At 38.5% G+C, this 22,642-nt stretch overlaps 1 protein-coding gene across 1 annotated transcript in view; it reads right to left on the minus strand.

Annotated features, from left to right (window-relative positions):
• Positions 1-366: 366 nt before the first annotated feature.
• LOC136867311 (general odorant-binding protein 19d) overlaps positions 367-22,642 on the minus strand; it is a 54,111-nt gene continuing 31,835 nt past the window's right edge. Inside the window, exons 4-6 of the mRNA XM_067144467.2 lie at positions 20,230-20,386; positions 17,088-17,155; positions 367-543 (exon numbers count right to left, since the gene is read on the minus strand). Coding sequence (XP_067000568.2) covers positions 511-543; positions 17,088-17,155; positions 20,230-20,386 — 258 coding nt within the window. The 3' untranslated portion in view covers positions 367-510. The remainder of the gene's footprint in view (positions 544-17,087; positions 17,156-20,229; positions 20,387-22,642) is intronic.

Below are 22,642 nucleotides of genomic sequence, written 5' to 3' on the forward strand. Positions count from 1 at the left end.
CAAATACAGTTCTTTAAAACAACATGAAATTCTTACCATCGTAAGTAGCATATTCGATGCACTGTATTGTATGTTACGTTTCTGTACAACTTATTCGATGTTCTTCTTGTTTATCAACTAGTTTACCTAGTCCTAGAAGGAGGTTTTTGAGGTATAAGTGAGGTAAAGCCTACCATGAGTTTCGACCTGCGATCTGTTAACGTAAATTGCAACTTCCTTTTACTTTTTTAATGATATCTATTTGGTAATTCACCTTCCGTGCACCCAACATTTATTGTACATTTTGTAGGGTCACAGTGTCTACGTGCAGCTGTACTTACTGACTAAATAGGAGTCTGAATAATCATTAATGTCTGACTCATTTCATTCCATTATTTATCCATAAACATGTTTATTCACATTCAGGTTACATTGGTTTTAGTTAATAAAAAATATTCATAAGAATTAAGAAGTTTTGCCAGGATCTCTTCCGTATTTTCATCTCAGGATGCACGTCCATTCCTCGGGCATTTAACTTTTGGCCTGGTACACAAGGCTGAAGCTCTAAAACACATCAGATATTACATATTTCATTCATTTGTCATAAGTATGTACAGTGTACTCCTAAACTTTCAACAGACACTATGCATGAAGTGACTAAATGAATGGCTTCATGAATGAATGAATGATTACCTGACTGAATTGTATTCATTCATTCGTGAATGAATAAACAATTCACTCTCAGTCACTTTGTAAACGAATGAGTTGACGAATGAATGAATGAATGAATGAATGAATGAATGGATAGGAAGTTCTCGGCCTATAGCTACGGAAGGCCAGCAGCTACGGAGAGGGAATTTCCTTCTGAATGAATGAATGGATGAATGAAAGAAAATGAATGAATGAGTGAAGGAGTAAATGGATAAATTAATGAATGAATGAACAGAATTCATGCATGCATGAAAAGAAAAGGATACTCTTCACTCTTGGTCACGGATAACCAGTAACTGCGGAGAGACCGCTCATTGCTTGAATGAATGAATTAATGAATGTTCTCATCCTACAGCGAGGTATCACCAGCAAATAAGGAAGAAACATTCCATCTATTGGATCCTGATCCACTACATACAATTTAACAAGTATCTAGGTTATGGAATAGTAACAACAATGACATGACAACGATAATAATACTAATACTCACTGTATTAATTACCACTATTGACAGATTCTTGACTACCATTTACATGGATCAAATTGTCTACCTATCCGTAGTCTGCTCTACCTGCATTGCATGATCTTGCAACTCAGAAGTTACATAAATATACACATGAGATCAATTTTTCCAGAAATGGATTATCGTTGGGAGTAATAAAATTGGATTTTGAACAAAAATAATACAATGACACTTCACTGCCGAACATTTGGTCTAATATTTTTAATATGAAGTGTTATGTTGTACAGAATACTGTTACATTTTAAACATACATCACAACAGAGACCCACTGCGACGCTATTTTTAAAAAGTTAAACCTGTTTTTATAACGAGATTAAAATTATGGAACGGTAATAGATATGCAAAGATTAAATTTCCCTTGTTGTAGCCTGACAAAAATAAAGAAGAAACCATATGATCATCAAAAAGAAGAGAGGAACCGATAAAATTAAGTAATGTACGCAATATTGGAAGCAAACTCATGTTGAGTGTACCGGGGGTACACCTTCTCCGTCCCGTTGAACTGCACGCCTTCTACAAGACCATCTGTTCTAGGAATCTCGAACTAATGTAACTCAAGATACTTGGACCTTCAACCATTAGATATCCCTACCATCGGTCTATGTGGCCCCTCTGGCGGGATTAGGGACAATTAATTTTTAAGGGAATTTTCAACTTTCAAAGTTTGTAATTTTTTTTTTCATGTGTTAAAGTTGTCACCACTCCTACGGCTTCCTTCTTCCTTAAGTATTAACCAATCAGGAATTTCGTGTATATTTCTCTAGCCAATTAAAATTGGGGCTGTGTACAGGCAGCCAGCCTATGTATAAAGAGTTCTGAAACATTCCCCTCTGAGATGTTATAAAAGCTGGGCGATTTAGGGCCAAATTGTCATCTTCATTGCTCCAGTATAGTGTTATTAGGAGGCATGGGCAGTCGTTCGGAAGGCCCAACTACTCAAGGAAATGGCAGAAAATTCTTAACGTGTGATAGCTCCAGGCAGATAACTTGAGGGGAAGGTTTCAAACTTCTTTGATTAATGTAAAGTTCTAAAGCCATTTTTATGTAAATTTTCGGTACGTCTGAGGACTCCTGCTGGAAAACATGTAAATTAAGGGAACAAATAGTTTTCACCCTCTGTTGACTCCCATTCAACTTGGTATGGTGTGACTAATATTTTCTAAAGCTCTAAATTCTTCACAACTCTTCGGCATTTAATATTTTTCGTTTAGTCACCCCTCTGTTAGGCTTAGCGTCTCCAACCTCGGAACACAAGGCCATTTAGAGTTTTAAGAATTTTTACTAAAAGGAGGGCAAGTGTTTCGCCTAGTAGCATTTTGCCCATGGCTGTTCGTGTTAAACCATTTACTATTACTTTAAGACCAGTTATAATGGGCACTCATTGTCCCTATTATTTTGGTAATTGTATACAGACGAGTGTGTAACAAACTGTTGAGCAGTAACGCAGTATACTGTAAATTTATAAGGCATTATTTTGTAAGAAGCTTGTGGCTTTTAGAGGCTGGATTACAGTAACCTTTTGGAGCGAAGTCTCCTGGAATGTAAGTGAGTGGAGCAAATATGCTCTTCTAACAGTGTACCTTCAGAGCTACTAGGCTCATCCCTGATATATTATCTTGTTGATAATTCTGTCCAGTTCTTGTACCCGAATTTGGGACTTATAGTTAGCACTTGCCTTCAAAGCTGACGAGCTCATTGTTATTTCATTTAACTGTTATTTGTTGTTGCTTGTTCAGATGTTCTACCCACCAAATGTAAAAATAAATAAAAGGAAACAAATAAAATTTCAAAATTTAGTGCTTTAACTTATGCTCTTTTCATTTCCCTGTCGATCCATTCATCCCGGCACCTTCTTACACCTCTGTGGACCACGGAAAACCCGGAACATTGAGTGTAATAGACAGTGAAGAAAACGTAGTAAACTCGTCGAGTGATTGATTAATGATTGAGGAGGTTACGGAATATTCAGCAATTATTAGAGACACATTTATACACAATGTTGTGAGGAAAATAAAAATCAGTTACATGTACCGTGATTTTGTGATTAAAGGAAAGTGAACGTATTTGACTGTGAAGGATTATTGTTAATTAGGTGTAATCATTGTATAATATTATGATGTGTAAGCTAATATGTTTAAAGTTGTTTCAGGTACTTATTGGGGATTTGAGAATTTTGGCCTATATAATGCATAATAATATGATCAGTTAATGATATAAGGGATTCGGTCCCATAATAGTGCCCAAATATGTCAGCAACAGATAAATAGCAGTATTACTCCACGGGAGAGAAACTATCGCCGTCCAGATGAGTACTGACTTGACTTGTATTTACCTTTACCCTTTCTTTTATTTCCTTAATTTTATTTTATTTTTTACTATCGCAATATTTACTCTGTTCCTAAATTTTAAAATAATGTGAAAGGACATACAGCATAAAGTGAATCATCAGTTTGGAATAATGAATTAAACCTAGCCACTTACCTCTGTTTTCTTTCACCTGGTTAGGATTGACATATTTTCATAAGTTCCAATCTGTTTTTTAGTATAATTCGTAAAGTTATAGCATTTGTTTTACAAAGTAAGAGTCATTAAAGGAAGGGTACCCAAAAAACCGAAATTATTTTTAAAAGCTCTATATTTTCAATTTTACAAAACAACCTTATCCTCTTCAAAATTCTCTTCATTGCAACTAATGCATTTGTCCCACCGGTGCTTCCACTGTCCGAAACACTTTTTGTAGTTATCTTTAGGAATGGCTAACAGCTCCTCCCTCATTTTCTTCTTGACCTCTTCAATGTTGTCAAATCGGTGTCCTTTCATATCCCTTTTCATGCGTGGAAAAAAAGAAAAAGTCACACAGAACCAGGTCAGGCGAGAAATGTGCGTGGAGCTGCGGAACCATGCCATTTTTAGCCAATAACTGTCTAACACAGAGATGGCTGTGTGTGCAAGTGCGTTGTCGTGGTGGAAGAACCAGTCTCCTGTCTGCCACAAATCGGGTCTTTTCACCGAGTATAAAACAAAATTTCACAGCTGCACGTTGTTCACTTAAACTTGCCAAAATAAAAAACGAATATATATATATATATATATATATATATATATATAAATACAAATATATATATAATATTTAGAAGCATGCTTCACTTCGAAAAGAACCAAATCCATAATAGATCATAAATTAGTATTCATGGTATCAAGAAATGTGATGGCGTTATAAAGTGATAATCACGAGAATCATTTTATTGTAATACAGACGATGTGGTTTCCAATAGGTAATTAAATTTATGCACAGACAGATTTTGGATGTATATAATCGTCCGAATAGTTCATTAGAAGCTGCTTGCTGAAGATGAAGTCTGTTTTCGGTGCAATAATTGGATATACGCCATATAGCGGTATGAATGTGTCGACTTTATATTTGAAAATGGAAAGCTAAACAGTAGAATTTCACGTGTAGTCTTGAATATGTTTCAGAATAGTTTCCCTTGTATATTTTGGATATTTTCTTAGGAATGATGAAGGGTTGCCCAAATATTTAAGAGCCATGAATTAATTTTAATGAAATAAAGTGACTTATAAAATCATTTAAAGACGAAATTTCCAATCATAGTGTAATGCTAGGTAGTGTAATACGCCAGTAAATGAGTAGTGACGGTGAGCTTTCTATTTCAATTCATTTACAACGATATTTGAACATTATATTCTTCGTGTTGGAATATTATTTGAGAATATGTTACGAATGAACACATACCATTTTAATATGTGAGAATATTTGTTTTTATGAGTAGACGTGCAACGCTGATTTCAATTTTATTTTTGTCATTGCTGACACTCAACCTTTTACCCAGGATGATATTTATTTCACTGACGACAAGTTTCATCGATGATTGAAAATAATATGCTGAATCTCCTTTCAAATTATGATTGATTTTATTTTATGCTTCACTTAATTAAATAAAGTATTATAATTTCTTCCACAAAGGGGAATATCGAATTAATAAATGAAAACTCATTCAGAAAATACTCTGTTGGACGAGATAAATTTTCACTAACTATTTTGCTCTCTTAATAGTATAAATTCATGTGTTTGAAGATGATAATCAATAATCCTATGAATAAGTTACTAGATCCCAGAGCATATCGTTTGATATATATTATATGTGCGGAATACTCTTTCTCTGACATAGTTGTTAATATCTGGATGGAAGATAAATATTTATTGATGCGCACAATTTCATTTAAGTTCATGAATGCCAATATTTCTCAAATTTAAAATATTTGCCTGATTTAGATTAACTAACACCATGGCACTACAGCCCTTAAGGGCCTTGGCCTACCAAGCGACCGCTGCTCAGCCCGAATGCGTGCAGATTACGAGGTGTCGTGTGGTCAGCACGATGAATCCTCTCGGCCGTTATTCTTGGCTTTCTAGACTGGAGTGACTATCTCACCGTCACGTAGCTCCTGAATTCTAATCACGTAGGCTGAGTGTACCACGAAGCAGCTCTCAGATCCAGGTAAAAATCCCTGACCTGACCGGGAATCGAACACGGGACCGCTTGGACCAAAGATATGCACTCTGATAATTTAGCCATGAAGCCGAACTGTGAGATAATTATTCTTTACCATTTGACCTCAGCTACTAGAACTCAGAGAATCCATTTACATATAACATACCAAGTGAGTTGGCCTTGCAGTTAGGGGCGCGCAGCTGTGAGCTTGCATTCGGGAGATAGTGGGTTCGAACCGCACTGTCGGCAGCCTTGAAGATGATTTTTCAGTGGTTTGTAATTGTTACACCAGGAAAATGCTGGAGCTGTACCTTAATTTAGGCCACGGCCGCTTCTTTCCCACTCCACGCCCTTTCCTATCCCATCGTTGCTACAAGACCTATCTGTGTAGGAACGACATAAAGCAGCTTGTAGAAAAATGTGCATACAACATTAGGTCGTCAATCACCTTGGAAGCGCATAATGAATGAATCAATCATTCCACATAGTGATAAAGTCAAACAGCGCGTCCTGTTGTAAAACTGACCCAATTCCCCACGTAAATACATTCATACATGTGTGTGAGAGAGAGAAACAACTCGCACCCACGACCCTATGGTACGATGAAAAGCGAGACAGCGGGAAAAGAAGAAGTGGAAAAATAATGAAGAAAGAAAGACTAGTATTGACGAATGAATGATAAACTATCCCGATCTGAAGTCGGACCCTCAGTCTAGATCCCTTACAAGGAACCTCCAGGTTTAAACCTCGGCAACGTTAGGAATTTTTTACTGAATCTGACGGCTTGTTCGAGGTCCACTCATCCTACCTGTGAACAGCTGAGGAGCTACATGACGGTGAGAAGAGTTCACGTTCTAGAAAACCAGGAATAAAGGCCGAGAGGATTCATCGCCCTGACTACGCGTTACCTGTATGACGCTGAGCAGCGGTCGCTTGGTAGACATGTACCGCATGAACGAGGAAGTGTTCTAGATCTCAAATGTACAAATATTGATTCACGGTTACTCCAGAATTCTCTAATCTAGAAGCACACTCTAACTGGCCTTCCCATCCCTTCCGCTATCACTTTCCCCCAAAGCAGATTTCTGCTAATTTGAAGGTAAAATGCATGGAGTGTTGGAGAGAATAACAATGAAGGTGTAGTTTCCACGAAAAAAGAGTTTGCCCAATCCACATGTGTGTCGTGGTCAAAGCCATCACGTTACACGGTGCTCTGCACGAAAAGTGATGAAAATATGAGAAACAGGGATATTTATAACAGTTGTTGCAACGATCAGAAAGAGCGCGCTAGATGAAAAAATAATCAGTGAGCTAACTACAGGTATTGGAGTGATCTTATGTCCCGCCGATGCTTCTTGCCTTAGTTCTGGCTTGTTGAGTTTGACACTGACTGCAGCGAAGTTTAGTGACCAGTTCTGAGATCTTATTGCATTATCCATGTTTTACACCATTACCGGCAGATAATTGTGAACAATCTCACTTCAGTGACTGTATTATGAATGAAAGTGTGAAGTAGCAACGAAACTTTGAACTCAGACTCAGGAGGCAAGGAACGCCTGCAGTTATTTTGAGAATATCAGTGAATCTGAGAGGCAGGTCATAGTAACTTATTTTAGTGCAATGTGAGACCTTGACACGCAGAATATTAATTTCGGTGCTCCTATAAGGAGATCTCAGCGAAAAAACGTAGGCGAAATACGAGAGCGGCCAGCAAATTTCATGCAGGTGTCAGCATTGATACCATACTTCTGCGTATCATCAGAGCTCTTTATCACTTCACAGAATAATGCGAAATAGTTGCAAAGATATATCACGCAACGTTCTGAGTAAATATTAACGTTATCCCCATCTGCGCCCTTGATATGGATGACCCCTGTGCTCTTCCGTTTCACTGTAAAATACGATTCGTGATCTGAAGAAATAGATATTAGACAACTACATGGCAATAACTACGAGGCTATAACATACACAGCATCCACGGCACAGTGTTCCAAACTTCGGAAACCTTTACTACGCATTTCATAATGGTCCCGTGCAATGAATGTATTCGAATGGAATTTGGATAAGGTATAGTACGCTCAACTTTTAGTGATATATGGACACCCTAGTGCTGAATCGGTAGAGCTCGGTTAACTTCGAGATTCGTATTGGCAACCTTTGAAACACAAACTATGAATCGCTAATGCATCGCCGTGAGACATCTGGCGTACACTTTACGTACTAGTACTGTTGCTGTTTACACAGCAAAGCCAAACTATAGAATTCATGCTAGGAACAAGATTCGCATCCAGAAATATTATATAATGTGTATTTGACACAGTTGTTGGCTGAAGGTAATGAAGGTTTAGAAAATTCATATCGATCGATCATACTGTCTATTCAATTCAGATTTAATTTCCATTCGGTTGGCAGTATTACCGGAACCGGGAGTGCTCCCTCCTTACTCTTCAACCCCGCAACACCGGCTATCAATAACAGTTGCACGTACAATACCTGTTAGGATGAAAACAGTAATTTCAGCTATGCATTAGCAAGGGAACAGGTTATTTGCTTTACGTCGCACCGACACAGATAGGTCTTATGGCGACGATGGGATAGGAAAGGCCTAGGAATAGGAAGGAAGTGGCCGTGGCTTTAATTAAGGTGCAGCCCCAGCATTTGTCTCGTGTGAAAATGGGAAACCACGGAAAACCATCTTCAGGGCTGTCGACAGTGGGGTTCGAACTCACTATCTCCCGAATACTGGATACTGGCCGCACTTAGGCGACTGCAGCTATCGAGCTCGGTCAAGGGAACAGGAAGGATTGTAAAAAATATCGAGGTATTTTATTGGTTAGGATACCAGAAAGCAAGGTGTTCACAGGTATTTTAGAAAAGTGATTGTAGTGAATGTTGGAGTATGAATTAGATAATAATGCAGTTTCAGGTTTCAGACCACAAAGGGGCTATCAGAACCAGGTTTACATACGTGTCAAGCAAGGGCGGTGCGTGGTATTGTTGCAGGGTTGCACAACTCCCAATAATTTTACGCTTCATTGGTCGTCTTTTCTTCCTATTTTTCAGTTTAATAAACCTAACATGTACTCCAAAATGTGTTAAAACCAACCATATTTTGTCGTTCGATGTACTAATGCTTCGTAACGGACCATTAAACTCCGCCGTCTTCAAATCAAACTCAGGCGGCTGACTTTCCTACGCCAAACTCCCTAGCGCACAGCGCGCCGCTATTTAGCTTCAGCAGGGACGAGCCCAAGCCTGTATACGACATATAGCATCAGGTAGCAAGCCCGCCAGTGCCGGTCCTAGGGAGTTGCACGAGAACAGCAAGACCCCTAACGGAAAACAATTTCAAATGTCCCCGTTAGATTGCACCACTCTGCAGAGATGACTTCATCCCTGCTTTCTCTCCTCTCGCAAAGGTAATGTCTTTTTCACGCCACTAGGGTAAGCTGTACCGCACCATTCATAATGTTACCAACATTTGTATTTCATGGGCAATCATGACCATTTTTTTTTAAATCGTAAAATTTGTTTTGAGGATATAATTTCGGAAGAAACGTTTTCTCATCAGCATAACTTCATGTTATACTTTTGTCAACCGTAAAACGAGCTTTGTGGCAACATTGTCACATGTTGATCGTTGATAAACGGCTGGACTGTTGCGATTTGCGACATGGAGTTGTTGGTATTACTGTAGACGTTATTTTTACATTTATCACGTGTAGGTCTTGGTGTGTTTTCAGGTGATTGAGTGTTTTGGTTGTAGATAGCTTTTCTGTGGGTTATTATTATAACTGATGGATTCTAGATTGTGAGTAAGAGTTCGTCACAAAGCTGCCGGTGTTAGTGTAGTTTAGTTTGACTGTTTGTTGGTGTCGTGTCATGGCATTATCGGTCAAATCTACCACCTGTGGGTGTATTAGTATTTTGTTTTAACTGAATGTTTGGTTTGAAATATTAACTTTTCAAGGTGTAATCTCATGTGTAGCGGAGTGTGAGTGAAAATTAATACTGTAAGTAATTTACAAGATAGAGAGTTTTTCCAGCTTTCTGATGAGGAGAAACATGCCGTAAAGACACTCGGAAGACCATTATTGGACTTAAATATTGTGCAGAATATTAATACTGGAAATCGACAGTTTAGGAGGGTGTTTAAAAGAGATATTTATACAAATAGTGTTTGGTTATGTGGGTGCGAACTTAAAAATGCGTTATTCTGCTTCCCGTGCTTGTTGTTTGGTGGGGAACCCGCGTGGACCAAAGTAGGAGTTACGGACATAAACCATTTAAGAACCAAAGTAAAGAAACATGAATCTTCAACTGTTCACATTCAAAACTGTTTAAGACTGACACTTTTTGGAACTGTCAACGTAGCTGCACAACTCGATAATGCGTATAGAAGGAAAACTGCGGAGTATAACGAAGAAGTTAGGCATAACAGATATGTGTTAAATATTTTAATAAACTGTATTCGTTTCTGCGGTTCTTTTGAACTGGCCTTAAGGGGGCACGATGAAACTGAATCATCATCAAACCCAGGTGTTTTCAGAGGACTAATTAATTTTAGCGCTGAATTGGATGCTGTGCTAAAAGGTCATTTGGAAAAGACAACTGTTTTCAAAGGAATATCCAAAACAATTCAAAATGAACTTTTGAAAATTATGTTGGAGGTATTCCATGAAGAAATATCAAAACAAATAAGGTAATCAGAATTTCTAGCTATTATAGCAGATGAAACCAGTGACATTTCCAATGTATTCCAGATGGCTGTTGTGTACCGTTACGTAGTAAGAGGCAAACCAATAGAAAGGTTCTGGAGTTTCCTGTCTCCTGTAAAACATGACGCACAGAGATTAGCTGCGTGTTTATTGGAAGAATTAAAGAAGCACAAAGTAAATGAAACTCCCCAAAAGTTCATTGCACAGACATATGACGGGGCATCCGTTATGGCTGGTTCCTCTGGTGGGGTACAAGCTATTGTAAAAAAATCCAACGCAGAATATGTGCATTGCTATGCCCATCAAGTTAATCTTGAGCAATATTTTTTCAAGTTTGCAAGGAATTTGTTCATTCTTTTCCAACAGCCCACAGCGGACCGCGATACTTGACGAGATAGTGAGGAAACGTTTGCCACGGGCTTGCCCTACTAGGTGGAATTTTCAATCACGATACATAAATACAGTTTATGACTGCAAGGAAGATCTTATTGAGTGTATGAACCAGATATTGGAAGGTGACTCTGTAATGAGTGAAACTACAATTTGTCAGGCTCTTGGTCATAAAAAAAGTCCTTTCCAGTTGTAGTTTCAATTTTTGGCTGGAATTCTTCCGTAAAGTTATGCCACTAGTCGAAGTTCTCTTCGGTCAGTTACAACACGGAGACACTGATGCGGGTTCTGCACATAATGCTGTTTCAGCATTTGAAATAAACATCTCCAAGATCCGAGAAGAAATTGCCCTCGCGAGCGGTAATGAACCTACCGATTACTCATTGAAGGAAAAGAAATTGGACAAGACTGAACGGAAAAGAGAAGCAAAGGAAGTGTGCGATGTGATAATTTCCCAGGCTAAAAATCGTTTTAGCTTCTCAGATCATCTTGTAGCTTCATCATTGTTTCTTCCAGAGAAGTTCTCCTTCTACTGTTCTAAGTTCCCTGAAGGTACCTTACAGACAGTGTGTTCAGTGTATACGTTTCTGGACAAACTAAAACTACGCCATGAACTATCGTCCACCTATTTAGCACAAGAATTCAGATCATTGTCGGGTGCTGTTAGTCTAGCAGAGTTTAAATAACCAACAACCTAGAGAAAACGTTCAGTGAGTGCTTGAAACTGTTGAAATGAATTCTTACAATCCCTATGACGTCTGTTGAAGCAGAAAGATGTTTTTCTACTTTGAATAGAATAAAAACATTTTTAAGGAACTCTATGACCCAGGAAAGATTGTTGGCCTTGACAATGCTTTCTATAGAAAGAGATCTGGTGATGGAAATTGCAGACTTCAATCAACGGGTGACTAACAAGTTTGCGTCAATGAAAAACAGGAGGGCAAATTTTCAATTCAAGTGAGGTAAGAATAACTGTAGTTATACTCTTATTTCTTGTGTTTTAATTGCTGGTTTTATTTCATTATATTTAATAGGAATGCAGTTCATTACATACGGATGCTAGGGATTCTTGTTATTTCTGTAAGATTCTCATTTAAAATTGCAACATTGAAAATTTTGGTGCAACACCCAGCTTCAGATACCACAAGCCGCCACTAGTGTCAAGTAATCGAAAAATGCTACGAGAACATTAGCCATTTATGCTTAAGTTTTATACACATAAGAGAGATTACCAAGAGAAATTTACATCGTTAGCCATATCGCGAGATTACAGGATCATGACAGGTTATTACGAGCAGAGAAAAGTATTTACATTGACAAAGTAGTTATAAAGGTTTAAGAAGAGGGTAAAATATTACACTCTTGTAAAATGTCAAAGAAGGATTTATCTCGGTGTGAATTGTAGTAATCAGCTTGGCATACGCCAATGGTAAACTGTGCTGAAAGCTACCCATCTAATATCTTATAGCTTGAGAAGAGGTGCAGCGAGGATGATACGAAACTTAATCATTTATATCCAATACTAAAGCGAAGTCAGTTGAGAAGAAACTCAAGATAATTGAATATCAGTTAGGAAATACAAAGCAGGAACAGGTGGGCCATTTTAAATAGGATTTGTATTCTCCCAGGATTGTAGTGTACTAAGTAAAATAATAACACCGAGCTAGATGGATCCTCGGTTTGAGTCGCGTAGCTATGAGCTAGAATACGTGAGATGATGGGCACAAATCCTTCCATCGGCTGCCCTGGTTGCACATTTTCACACCAAAATTGTATATTATATAAGATCACGGGCAACTACCTTCCCATTCTTATCCCTTTCACATTTTTGTCGCCAAAAATCTCCCATGTGTTAGTGCGCCATTAAACCAATAACAAAAAAAGAAATTACAACTGCAAGCACGGAATACAAATCGAATGCAGTGAGTTCGCAATTGCGATCAACGATGTTCTATTCAACAAACAAGTGAGGACGATGGCAGGCAGGTAGGTACACGGATTAATGAGGTAAAGGTAACGTTAGTAATAAACTCGATAGTTGAATCTGTTCACATAACCAGCTAGGTAGTAGGGCATGTGAGGCGGATGTCGGAGGACAGGCTACCTAGAAGAAGAATGGAGAGTGATGATGATGATGATGATGATGATGATGATGTAACGACAATCTGACGACGCGCCACCGAAAACTGTATCGCTAACTCAAGAAGAAGCAACACCAGATTGAGCTGATGCCTGAATGTTAAATATGTCATAATAATACGCCAAGACGATGTAAAAACGTTTAAACTAAGGTACATCAGTTTCCATGTATCCTCTTGTGACAAGCTGGCAGGGTAAACAGAAGTTATACTTATAAGAGTACTAACTAATTTATGATTTAACCACCTATTCAATACATTTGGGTCTTATTTAATTAGGACTTCATCCTTATTACATTATAAAAAAGACATGTTTCGCCTTTCATAGAAGGCATCTGCAACATTCAATCACCACGAGAATAAGTCAGGCACCTGATTTCAAAATTAAAATATAACTGTTTACTTTAACATTTACACACTTAAAAATAGGAGCAGTCAAAAAGAAAAGTTGGATAACAATTTTGGTATTGTCTTGAATAACAACATGTCAGCCGTTAGCTGTGATTAATTAATGGTTGTGTCAAAAGTACATAACACAATATTTTATAGTAGTAGTCTATCTTCATGTTTTTATATTGCAATTTGTCATAATGTTTAGGAAATACCTTCCAACGATATGGAATCAGTTAATTATGAGCTTATTCAGAAATAATATCTTTAAAGTTGTAAAACCATTTGGTTAAAGTCTTTGGTTCGAGAGATTAAGATTTTTGGTTATTGACTTGTAAATACGTGGTTGATGATTTGGCACTTGACGTAGTCCTTGATGAAGAGATCAAATATTAAAGTATGACGACAACTTGATTGGAGTATCTTGAATTAAAATAGGCCATCATTAATCTTGTAAGGGGAGGTGGTACACCCTATCTTGGCAATGTTAAATTGTCCATATTTAAAAGTATTTTCCTACGAAACTATGAATCTTAGAATGGTGAAACTTGGTATGGCTCAAAAGGAATGTTTATTTTATATACCGACAATTTTATAACTTCATCTAACCTCACACATAGCAGAAACATATTTTTTAACTTTACTGATAAAAATAATTGCTTTATGTGAAGTGTTATACTCAATAACGTTGGAACTATTTGAGTTAGAGGCATAAAATAATGTCAGTATGTTCAACAAGCACAGTAAAACATCTGGTAAAAATTTCATTTACCTGGCTTAAATGTATACTGATTAAAATACCTGAATGTATTTAAAAATTATACCTTCGGAAAAATTGAATTAAAGTTACACACTGCCTAATGCATCCCTGGTCCATATTCTGAATCATCTGGATCATCACAGACATCTTCCCTTGCTTTCTTCCTGCTCCTGCTCATTACCCTGTTTCTCTGGATCACCATTTCAGCCTGTAGGTCAGCCTTTCTCACTCGCTCTGCATCAATTTCACTACAAATTTTCGCATGTTTCTGCCAGGATTAATTCCTAAATTTTCCAGCACTATCATCTGTCCGTGGATACTACTGTAAATCTGCCAAGCATACAACAAGTGAATGCCCAAAAGGAAAAGACGAAATTCAGAACAAGAGTAGACACAGATCTATTTGTCCTCATCGACACTTCTTGAACAATCTAGTTGAGCTAGGCATCCTAAAAACATTACTCCTTTACATTTTGTTTACTTTCCACAACAGGACGTGTTGAAAACAACAGCCATGACACAAAACAAAAGACATGCGCCACCCGCCAAGCCGCAACATTTGTACCAACCCTAGAACGTGAGTACATGCCGCGAAATTCAATTTTTTTTTAAAATGCGGCAAAACTATATCTGTTATACAAAAAGTGGGCGTGTCCACAGCTGTCAGAGTGACATTTAAATGGTATTTGAGACCTTACGGGATGGCGTGTACAAAATAAACAAGCAGTACATTATAAAATAAGGTCTAAACTATCAAAAATTATGAAAAACGAAAAAAGTGTTTTTTGGACATGAAAAGGTATACCACCATTAATCTGGTTAAAGAAGTAAAGTTGTAAGTAGCACAGCTTGATGGTATTTGTACGTGTTGAATACGAGCGTGATGGTCAAAAGGGACATCTAACTTGTGATGGATGATATGAGACGCCAAGCGAGTGTAGACTGTCCCTTAGACCACTAAGACGTTACTATTACTGTTGAGTGTTATTTATCACTTGTAAATAAGCAGAAGATGTGAAATAATTGAGAAGAGTCATACGAGTAACAGTACACAAACATATTGCAGACATCAAATATTGTAGAACTTTAAAGCTTATTCTAAAATGTAAACGTCATCCGAAACATAGAGGGAACAGTAACAGAAATTATGGGTGCATACCAAAAAAATCCTTCTATGAACGTAAAAATTAATTTTCGTGGGATGTCATGTTTTAATCATAATTTTCAGCCAGTTTTGAAATGGTATTAGATAACGACATTTGTGGTACAACATATCAGTGTCTATATTAGTAATATTCCACGGTTTTTCATAATTTTTACATGAGAGAGGCCAGTTCAAATTTATATCAAGAAAGCGTAAGAATTTCTGTTCAGTCGAATTCGGATGGATGAGCGGATAGATAGGGTAGATCATGGGAGAGTACTGACGAAAATGAGGGCTATTGGACTAGACTAAAGATTGGTTGTATGGGTGGTTACATTTGCCGAAAATAGAATTCAGAGAATTAGAGTAGGTGAAGCGTTATTTGATCTTGAAATGATTAATGTTTACTTATATATATATATATATATATATATAAATGAATAATAAATAATGTTATTGGCTTAACGTCCCACTAACTACCTTTACGGTTTCAGAGACGCCGAGGTGCCATAATTTAGCCCCGCAGGAGTTCTTTTAGTTGTCATTAAATCTACCGGCACGAGGCTGACGTATTTGAGCACCTTCAAATACCACCGAACTGAGCCAGGATCGAACCTGCTAACTTTTAATTGTTGTGTTGATGGTGTGATAGTACCTCATAGGGAAGGATGTAAATACCTGGATGTTAATATAAGGAATGACCTCCATTGGGGTGATCATACTAATGAGGTTGTAGAGAAACGTTACAAATCTCTTCACATGGTTTTGGGAGCATTTAGGAGTTCTCGTAAGGATGTAAAGGAGAGGGCATATAGTATCTGGTAAGTATATAGTATCTGGCTCCAGTGTACGGAACCCTTACCATTACTGCTTGATACGAGAACTGGAAAAAATTCCAAGGAGAGAAGCACGATTTTTTTTTCTGGGTGATTTCTGACAAAGGAGTTGTGTTACGAATATATTGCAGACTTTGGGCTGGGAAGATTTCGTGGTAAGGAGGTGAGATGCTCGACTACGAGGTATGTTTCGAGCTGTCACTGCTGAATTGGCGTGGAATGATATAAGCAGTAGAATAAACTTGAGTGGAGCTTTCAAAAGTAGGAAAGATCATCATATCAAGATAAAGTTGGATTTCAAGAGGACAGATTGGGGCAAACATTCATTAATAGGACGAGGAGTAAGGGACTGGGGTAAATTATCAAGGGAAATACTGGATAAATTTCCAAGTCGTTGAAAATATTTTTTAAAATGCTAGGTAAACAACTGACGGCCCCGTGGTGTTGGGGTAGCGTGCCTGCCTCTCGCCCGGAGGCCCCGGGTTTGATTCCCGGCCAGGTCAGGTATTTTTCTTTCGACCTGAGAGCTGGTTCCGGGTCCACTCAGCCTACGTGATTAGAATTGAGGAGCTACCTCACGGTGAGATGGCGGCGCGGATCTCGAAAGTCCAGAATAACGGCCGAAAGGTTGCGTCGTGCTAACCACACGACCCCTCGTAATCTGCAGGCTTTCGGGCTGAGCAGCGGTCGCTGGGCAGGCCAAGGCCCTTTCAAGGGCGTTAGGTGCCGTGGGGTTTGGCTTTTGGTAAACAATTGATAGCGAATCTGCCACCCGGGTGACAGCCCTAACTGTATCATTGATTGATTGATTGGTGATTGATTGGTGATACTTGCTATTCAACCAATATGCTACTTCTTGTTCACTAATTGCAAATATCTTGTTGCCTAGTATACAAAGCGATCATTAGACACGAAATTGTAAGTGAAATATTGAATTGTCCTTCTGTGTTGTTGTCCAACACTACAAAATCAAATCGTACTCACCTTATCATGGGCGCATTGCCGCAGGAAATATGCCAATAAGCAGGAATCATCTGTCTCTAGTTTTGAAGCTGAAATGCATAAAGTCAGAAAGCATATTAAGATCATACTGTCACACGGCGTTGAATTTATTTAATATTTTCATAAAATGGAGAGTTAAATTGAATCCTACAGAAAACAATCAAACAGTTTTTGTTATTAAAATTTATTATGATACAAGAAAGTATTTCTGTGACATACAGTGGCCACAAAAAGTATTCGTACACCTGTGGAATGTGATGGAATATCATTACGGCATACGGGCTGAAGTCAGATTTATAAATGGCATAACGACAGACATCAGATATACACGCTGAACATACAGATCGTTTAAAAATGTAATATGATCGGCACGATACTGTATAGATACTGCAGATCGTACCGCCAAGAAAGTATTCGTACAGTGCGGATGTACCGTCTTTGTAATTGGTTAAATCAGTTGTCGCACAGGTTTTCGCCGCTGTGTCTGCAGTAGGGGTTGATATCTCTTCATTCATCACTGTTCTGTCGTTGCCGTAAGATTATTTAGTATGGGGAGAAAGAAAACGGAACTTTCATTGAGTCAACGAGAGAATATGGTGTTAACTGTATAAACAAGGTAAAAGTTATCCTCAGATTGGAAAACAGCTGGGCATTAGCTTTACTACGGTGAGTTCAATAGTTAATAAATACAAGCACAGCGGACAAACAGAAAACAAACCCAGATCTGGTCGTCCAAAAGTGCTGACAGTACGGGAGCGACGCATTATTGTGCATTCGACATGAAAGGAACCATTTCGAAGTGCTGCATCCATCGTCGAGACCTCGCTTCAAGGTCCAACAAAATGGTGAGTGTGCAAACTACAAGGAATGTATTGCACAGTGCGAACCTACGTAGTGGATGTCCACGAAAGAAGCCACTTATACGTGAAAGAAATAGGCAGAAGCACCTACAGTTCGCGAAAGAGTATTGTGAAAAGACAATGGACTTTTGGAACACCGTTATTTTTTCTGGTGAGCGAAATTTACACAGTTCGGAACTGGTAGGAGCAGTAAGGTTTTGACGGAAGCCAAACACCGAACTTGAACCTCAACACGTAGGTAAAACACGGAGGAACGAGTGTGATGGTTTTGGGTCTGCATGGCTGCGAATGGGGTGGGAAACCTGGCATTTATTGATGGTATTACGGATGCTAGGAAGTACGTAGATGTGTTGCGCCATAATTTAAGCAGCAGTGCACACAAGCCTCATCTGGAAGAAGTCTTCCACTTCCAACAGTACAATGATCCTAAGCATTGTGCCATGATAACCCGTGAATGGTTGTTGTACAACGCCCCAAGAAGACTTCTCATTCCACCGCAGAGTCCAGATTTCAACCCCATAGAGAACCTGTGTTATCATCTAGGCAAAGAAGTGCAAGTACGCCATCCTACTGATAAAGAACATCTTAAAGGGATACTCTCGGATGCAAAGTCCAACATATCTGTAGAGTACATCAGACGTTTAGTTAGCTCAATACCAAGACGTCTGAAACAAGTCATCAAAGCTAAAGGCATGCATACAAAATGTTAAGACCGTGTTTGAACAAAAACATCAGCAAGTTTTGAATAATCTAATAGTGTACGAATACTTTTTGTGTTAAAAGAGGGGTTTATTTGTTTATTATGTTGAGCGCTGTCAATCTCATAGCAATTGTACAGCAAGGTGTTGTCTTTTCTTTATATATATATATGTCTCACTGGGTGTGTTCATATTAGTTCATGGTGCTTAATATACAAGATATACGTCAACATGTTGGTGTACTAATACTTTCTGTGGCCACTGTACTTCAGAAGGTATTCAAGGTAATTTTGCCGTCATTGTCATTTTAAGGGGGTGGGTGGTGGTTTGTACCGTGGTGTGTTCTCTGAGTATGAAGAGGGATGTGTTGCGACAAATACAAACTCCACCGAGCTCGATAGCTGCAGTCGCCTAAGTCCGGCCAGTATCCAGTATTCGGGAGATAGTAGGTTCGAACCCCACTTTCGGCAGCCCTGAAAATGGTTTTCCGTGTTTTCCCATTTTCACACCAGGCAAATGCTGGGGCTGTACCTTATTTAAGGCCACGGCCACTTCCTTCCCACTCCTAGCCCTTTCCTGTCCCACAGTCGCCATAAGACATATCTTTGTCGGTGCGACGTAAAGCAAGTAGCAAAAAAATACAAACTCCTAGTCCCCGAGCCAAAAAATAATCATATGCGTTTAAAATCGCCGATCCGGTCGGGAATTGAACCCGGGACCCTCTGAACCGCAAGCTTCAATGTTCATCATTCAGTCAGTGAGTCGGACGAATGAGAAAGGCATTTAAAGGTGTAAAAATAGGTCCAACGTGAAATATTTACTTTTTATTTTTTTATTTTGGCTTTGGGATTTCAATGAAATGAAATGCCGTATGGCTTTAAGTGCCGGGATATCCCAGGACGGGTTCGGCTCGCCAGATGCAGGTCTTTCTATTTGACCCCATAGGCGACCTGCGCGTCGTGATGAGGATGAAATGTTGATGAAGACAACACATACACCCAGCCCCCGTGCCATTGGAATTAACCAATTAAGGTTAAAAATCCCCGACCCAGCCGGGAATCGAACCCGGGACCCTCTGAACCGAAGGCCAGTACGCTGACCGTTCAGCCAACGAGTCGGACTGGGATTTCAATGATCCATGCATATTGCAATCTGTGAGTACTGTGTAGATTCGAAACAATGCAATATCCTTCCCTGTCTCCGAAATACTGTACCTTAATCAACTAAGCTATTAGATACGCTGTCGAAGCCGGTGGCATAACATACACTTAGCGATGGTACGTATTAACGTACTTACAGGAAAAATAGCTACTCCTCTACCTTCTAGGAACAATTTCCTACGATATTTGTTGTTTACGTGTTATGCGTTGATCCGAAATCGGATCTCAGTGATGTCTACAAGCCAGATACTATGTATACTTCCGTTCCACGGCCAGTACTGTACATGTTTACCCTGACTGGTTGATCTCCGATGTGGCGGATGCTTCAGTTTTAGCTAGCGACCAAATTTTGTGCAGTTGAGTGTACATGTACTGTAAAACTGTGAATACAGAGTTCAAAACCTACCTTCAGCTAAACATTCGTTGACAACTTTCGGACCCTGGGCGATGAACTCGTCATCATCTTTATGAACAGCGTTGTAAACTTTCAAAATGTCGTCCTCAGAAGCAAAAGTGGTTCCATTCATAACTCCCGCTTTGCTAAAAGCGCAGTACTGCAAACACTGTAAAACAACATTTCATTAAGAGTTTTCCAAGGCCAAGAACATCAAACATGATAGTCGTCTGGGTATTAATCACATAATACAGGACTAACTTCGATCCACAAGTACCTCTTTTATAAACAGAAAAAAGGAAATCGTGGCAATGATAATGAAGTTTCATTATAGGTTTATTAATTTTATTTATATGACAATTCAGTGGTAATTCATCATTGGGAACTGCCTACCTCATGCAGTAACACACATTTTCGGTTCAAATTAATAGAAAGGGGTCGATTTCGTAGTAGTAAGTCGAAAAATTGTAGAACCAATACATCCAATTCCAGGCAAAGAGACAGATTTGTAACCACTCTATCTCACTTATTAATGGTATTATACAAATAATAATAATAATAATAATAATAATAATAATAATAATAATAATAATAATTTTACGACCCATGAATACGGAGTTTACGGAGACACCGAAGTGCTGGTTATTTGACCCACAGTAGTTCCTTTAAGTGCCGGTAAATCTATCTACAAGAGGCTGGCATATATGAACATCTTCAAATGGCACCCGCCCGGTCGTAAATCGATATCTAATACACCAACTAGGGCTCAGGAGGCAGCGTTTCTACCGTCTGAGCCACTCGACCTGACAAGCCATAGAAAGTAGAAACCTTTACTTTCCACACCTCCAGGGGTGTTGAGGAACTGTACGGGCATTACTTTATGTACAGTAGTCGATTAATCAGCAATTTAGATCATATTATAGAACTCAAGCCGCAGCAGAAGTTAATTCTGAACTGAGATCTGGAAGGGGGTTCACTTTCTTTCCTTTTAAGTTTACTCATTTGAACACCATATATCCCTTTACATACCACAAACATATAACAATAGTCAATGGACAAAACTAAATATCAGTTATGAACCAGTCCGAATAAATAAATTAGTTAATAGGAAGTAATTGCCCAAGGAGAAACATTCATCCACTCATAGATACAGAAAATAAATCGACAATCCTCAATTGTCCTCTCTTTACCTATCGATATCAGCATCAATATGGAGACAGCACATCAACAAATAAAGTTGAGAGCAAGAACATATACTTGACTATCGTGCAGTTCATCCTTCTATTTCTAAACGCGAAAATTAGAAATTGATGCCTCTTGAAGGAAAATGGATATGATGTTAAGTCGATTCGAGTGTATTAAAGCTCTCTGCCCAACATTATCTCAACTATCTTACTATTTCCAAATCTAAACAATTTTTTTACAATAAGGCCATAATCTGGTTCCTTTTAGGAGCCGTTGGGGAACGTCCAGATTTCTATGGCTCCATATGTAGAGCAAGAACATGGGAAGGCAAATTAATTCCAATAAATTCAAGAACAATGTAGGAAATTTTAGTAACTAGCTTTCATCTTTAGTATTAATCCGTTGATGGAAGTGTTTGATTTTGAACTTCCGGGTAACGGTTTTCAAATTAATTAATTAATTAATCTGCAGTCATGAAAATAGATCAATACCAATCTAAGCAAGTGAGAATACGCCGAAGGGTCAGGCAAGGATGTACCATCACCGATACTCTTCAACCTGTATTCTGAGCACGTATTCAAAGAAGCCCTATTTGATGTGGAGGAAGGAATTTCAGTGAATGGTGTCAAACTCAACAATTTGCGCTACGCAGATGACACAATTGTCTTTGAAGATACGATGGAAGGGCTACAGAAGTTGATGAACAAAATTTCTGAAACAAGCAAGAGATATGGTCTGGACAACAACACTAATAAAACAAAATTGATGATCATCACTAAGAAGAACATCCGAGGCGTGAATCTGTTCCTCAATGGAGCAAGTATAGAGAGAGTTCACAGTATTCGTACTGCACCCGCTCACTTCCTGAGTCCCAGACTAGCATTTATCTCAGGGGTGATCAGTTCGAAAACGATAAAAAAATTATATAAAGAAAATCAAAAATATATATATATCGGCGCATCAAATGAACACAGGGATGAACGGGCATGCAAATTAAGGTTACGGGGGACGACTCATTCATGGATACAAAATTTTGACTCCACAATAGGACTGGGAAGTGACAACTTAAATTCCATGGGCATACTGGACTAACTACAATGAAAATATATGGAAACTGTTTCCTATTGAAATTGCAATGAGAAGCAATTTATTCACTTATTTTGCATACTACACATGATGACAATTTTACATTGGGACACTTTCATCCTGAAAAATAAATGACATAATACTTGGATTTTAC

This window comes from Anabrus simplex, chromosome 3 (genome assembly GCF_040414725.1).
Source record: "Anabrus simplex isolate iqAnaSimp1 chromosome 3, ASM4041472v1, whole genome shotgun sequence".
NCBI lineage: Eukaryota > Metazoa > Arthropoda > Insecta > Orthoptera > Tettigoniidae > Anabrus > Anabrus simplex.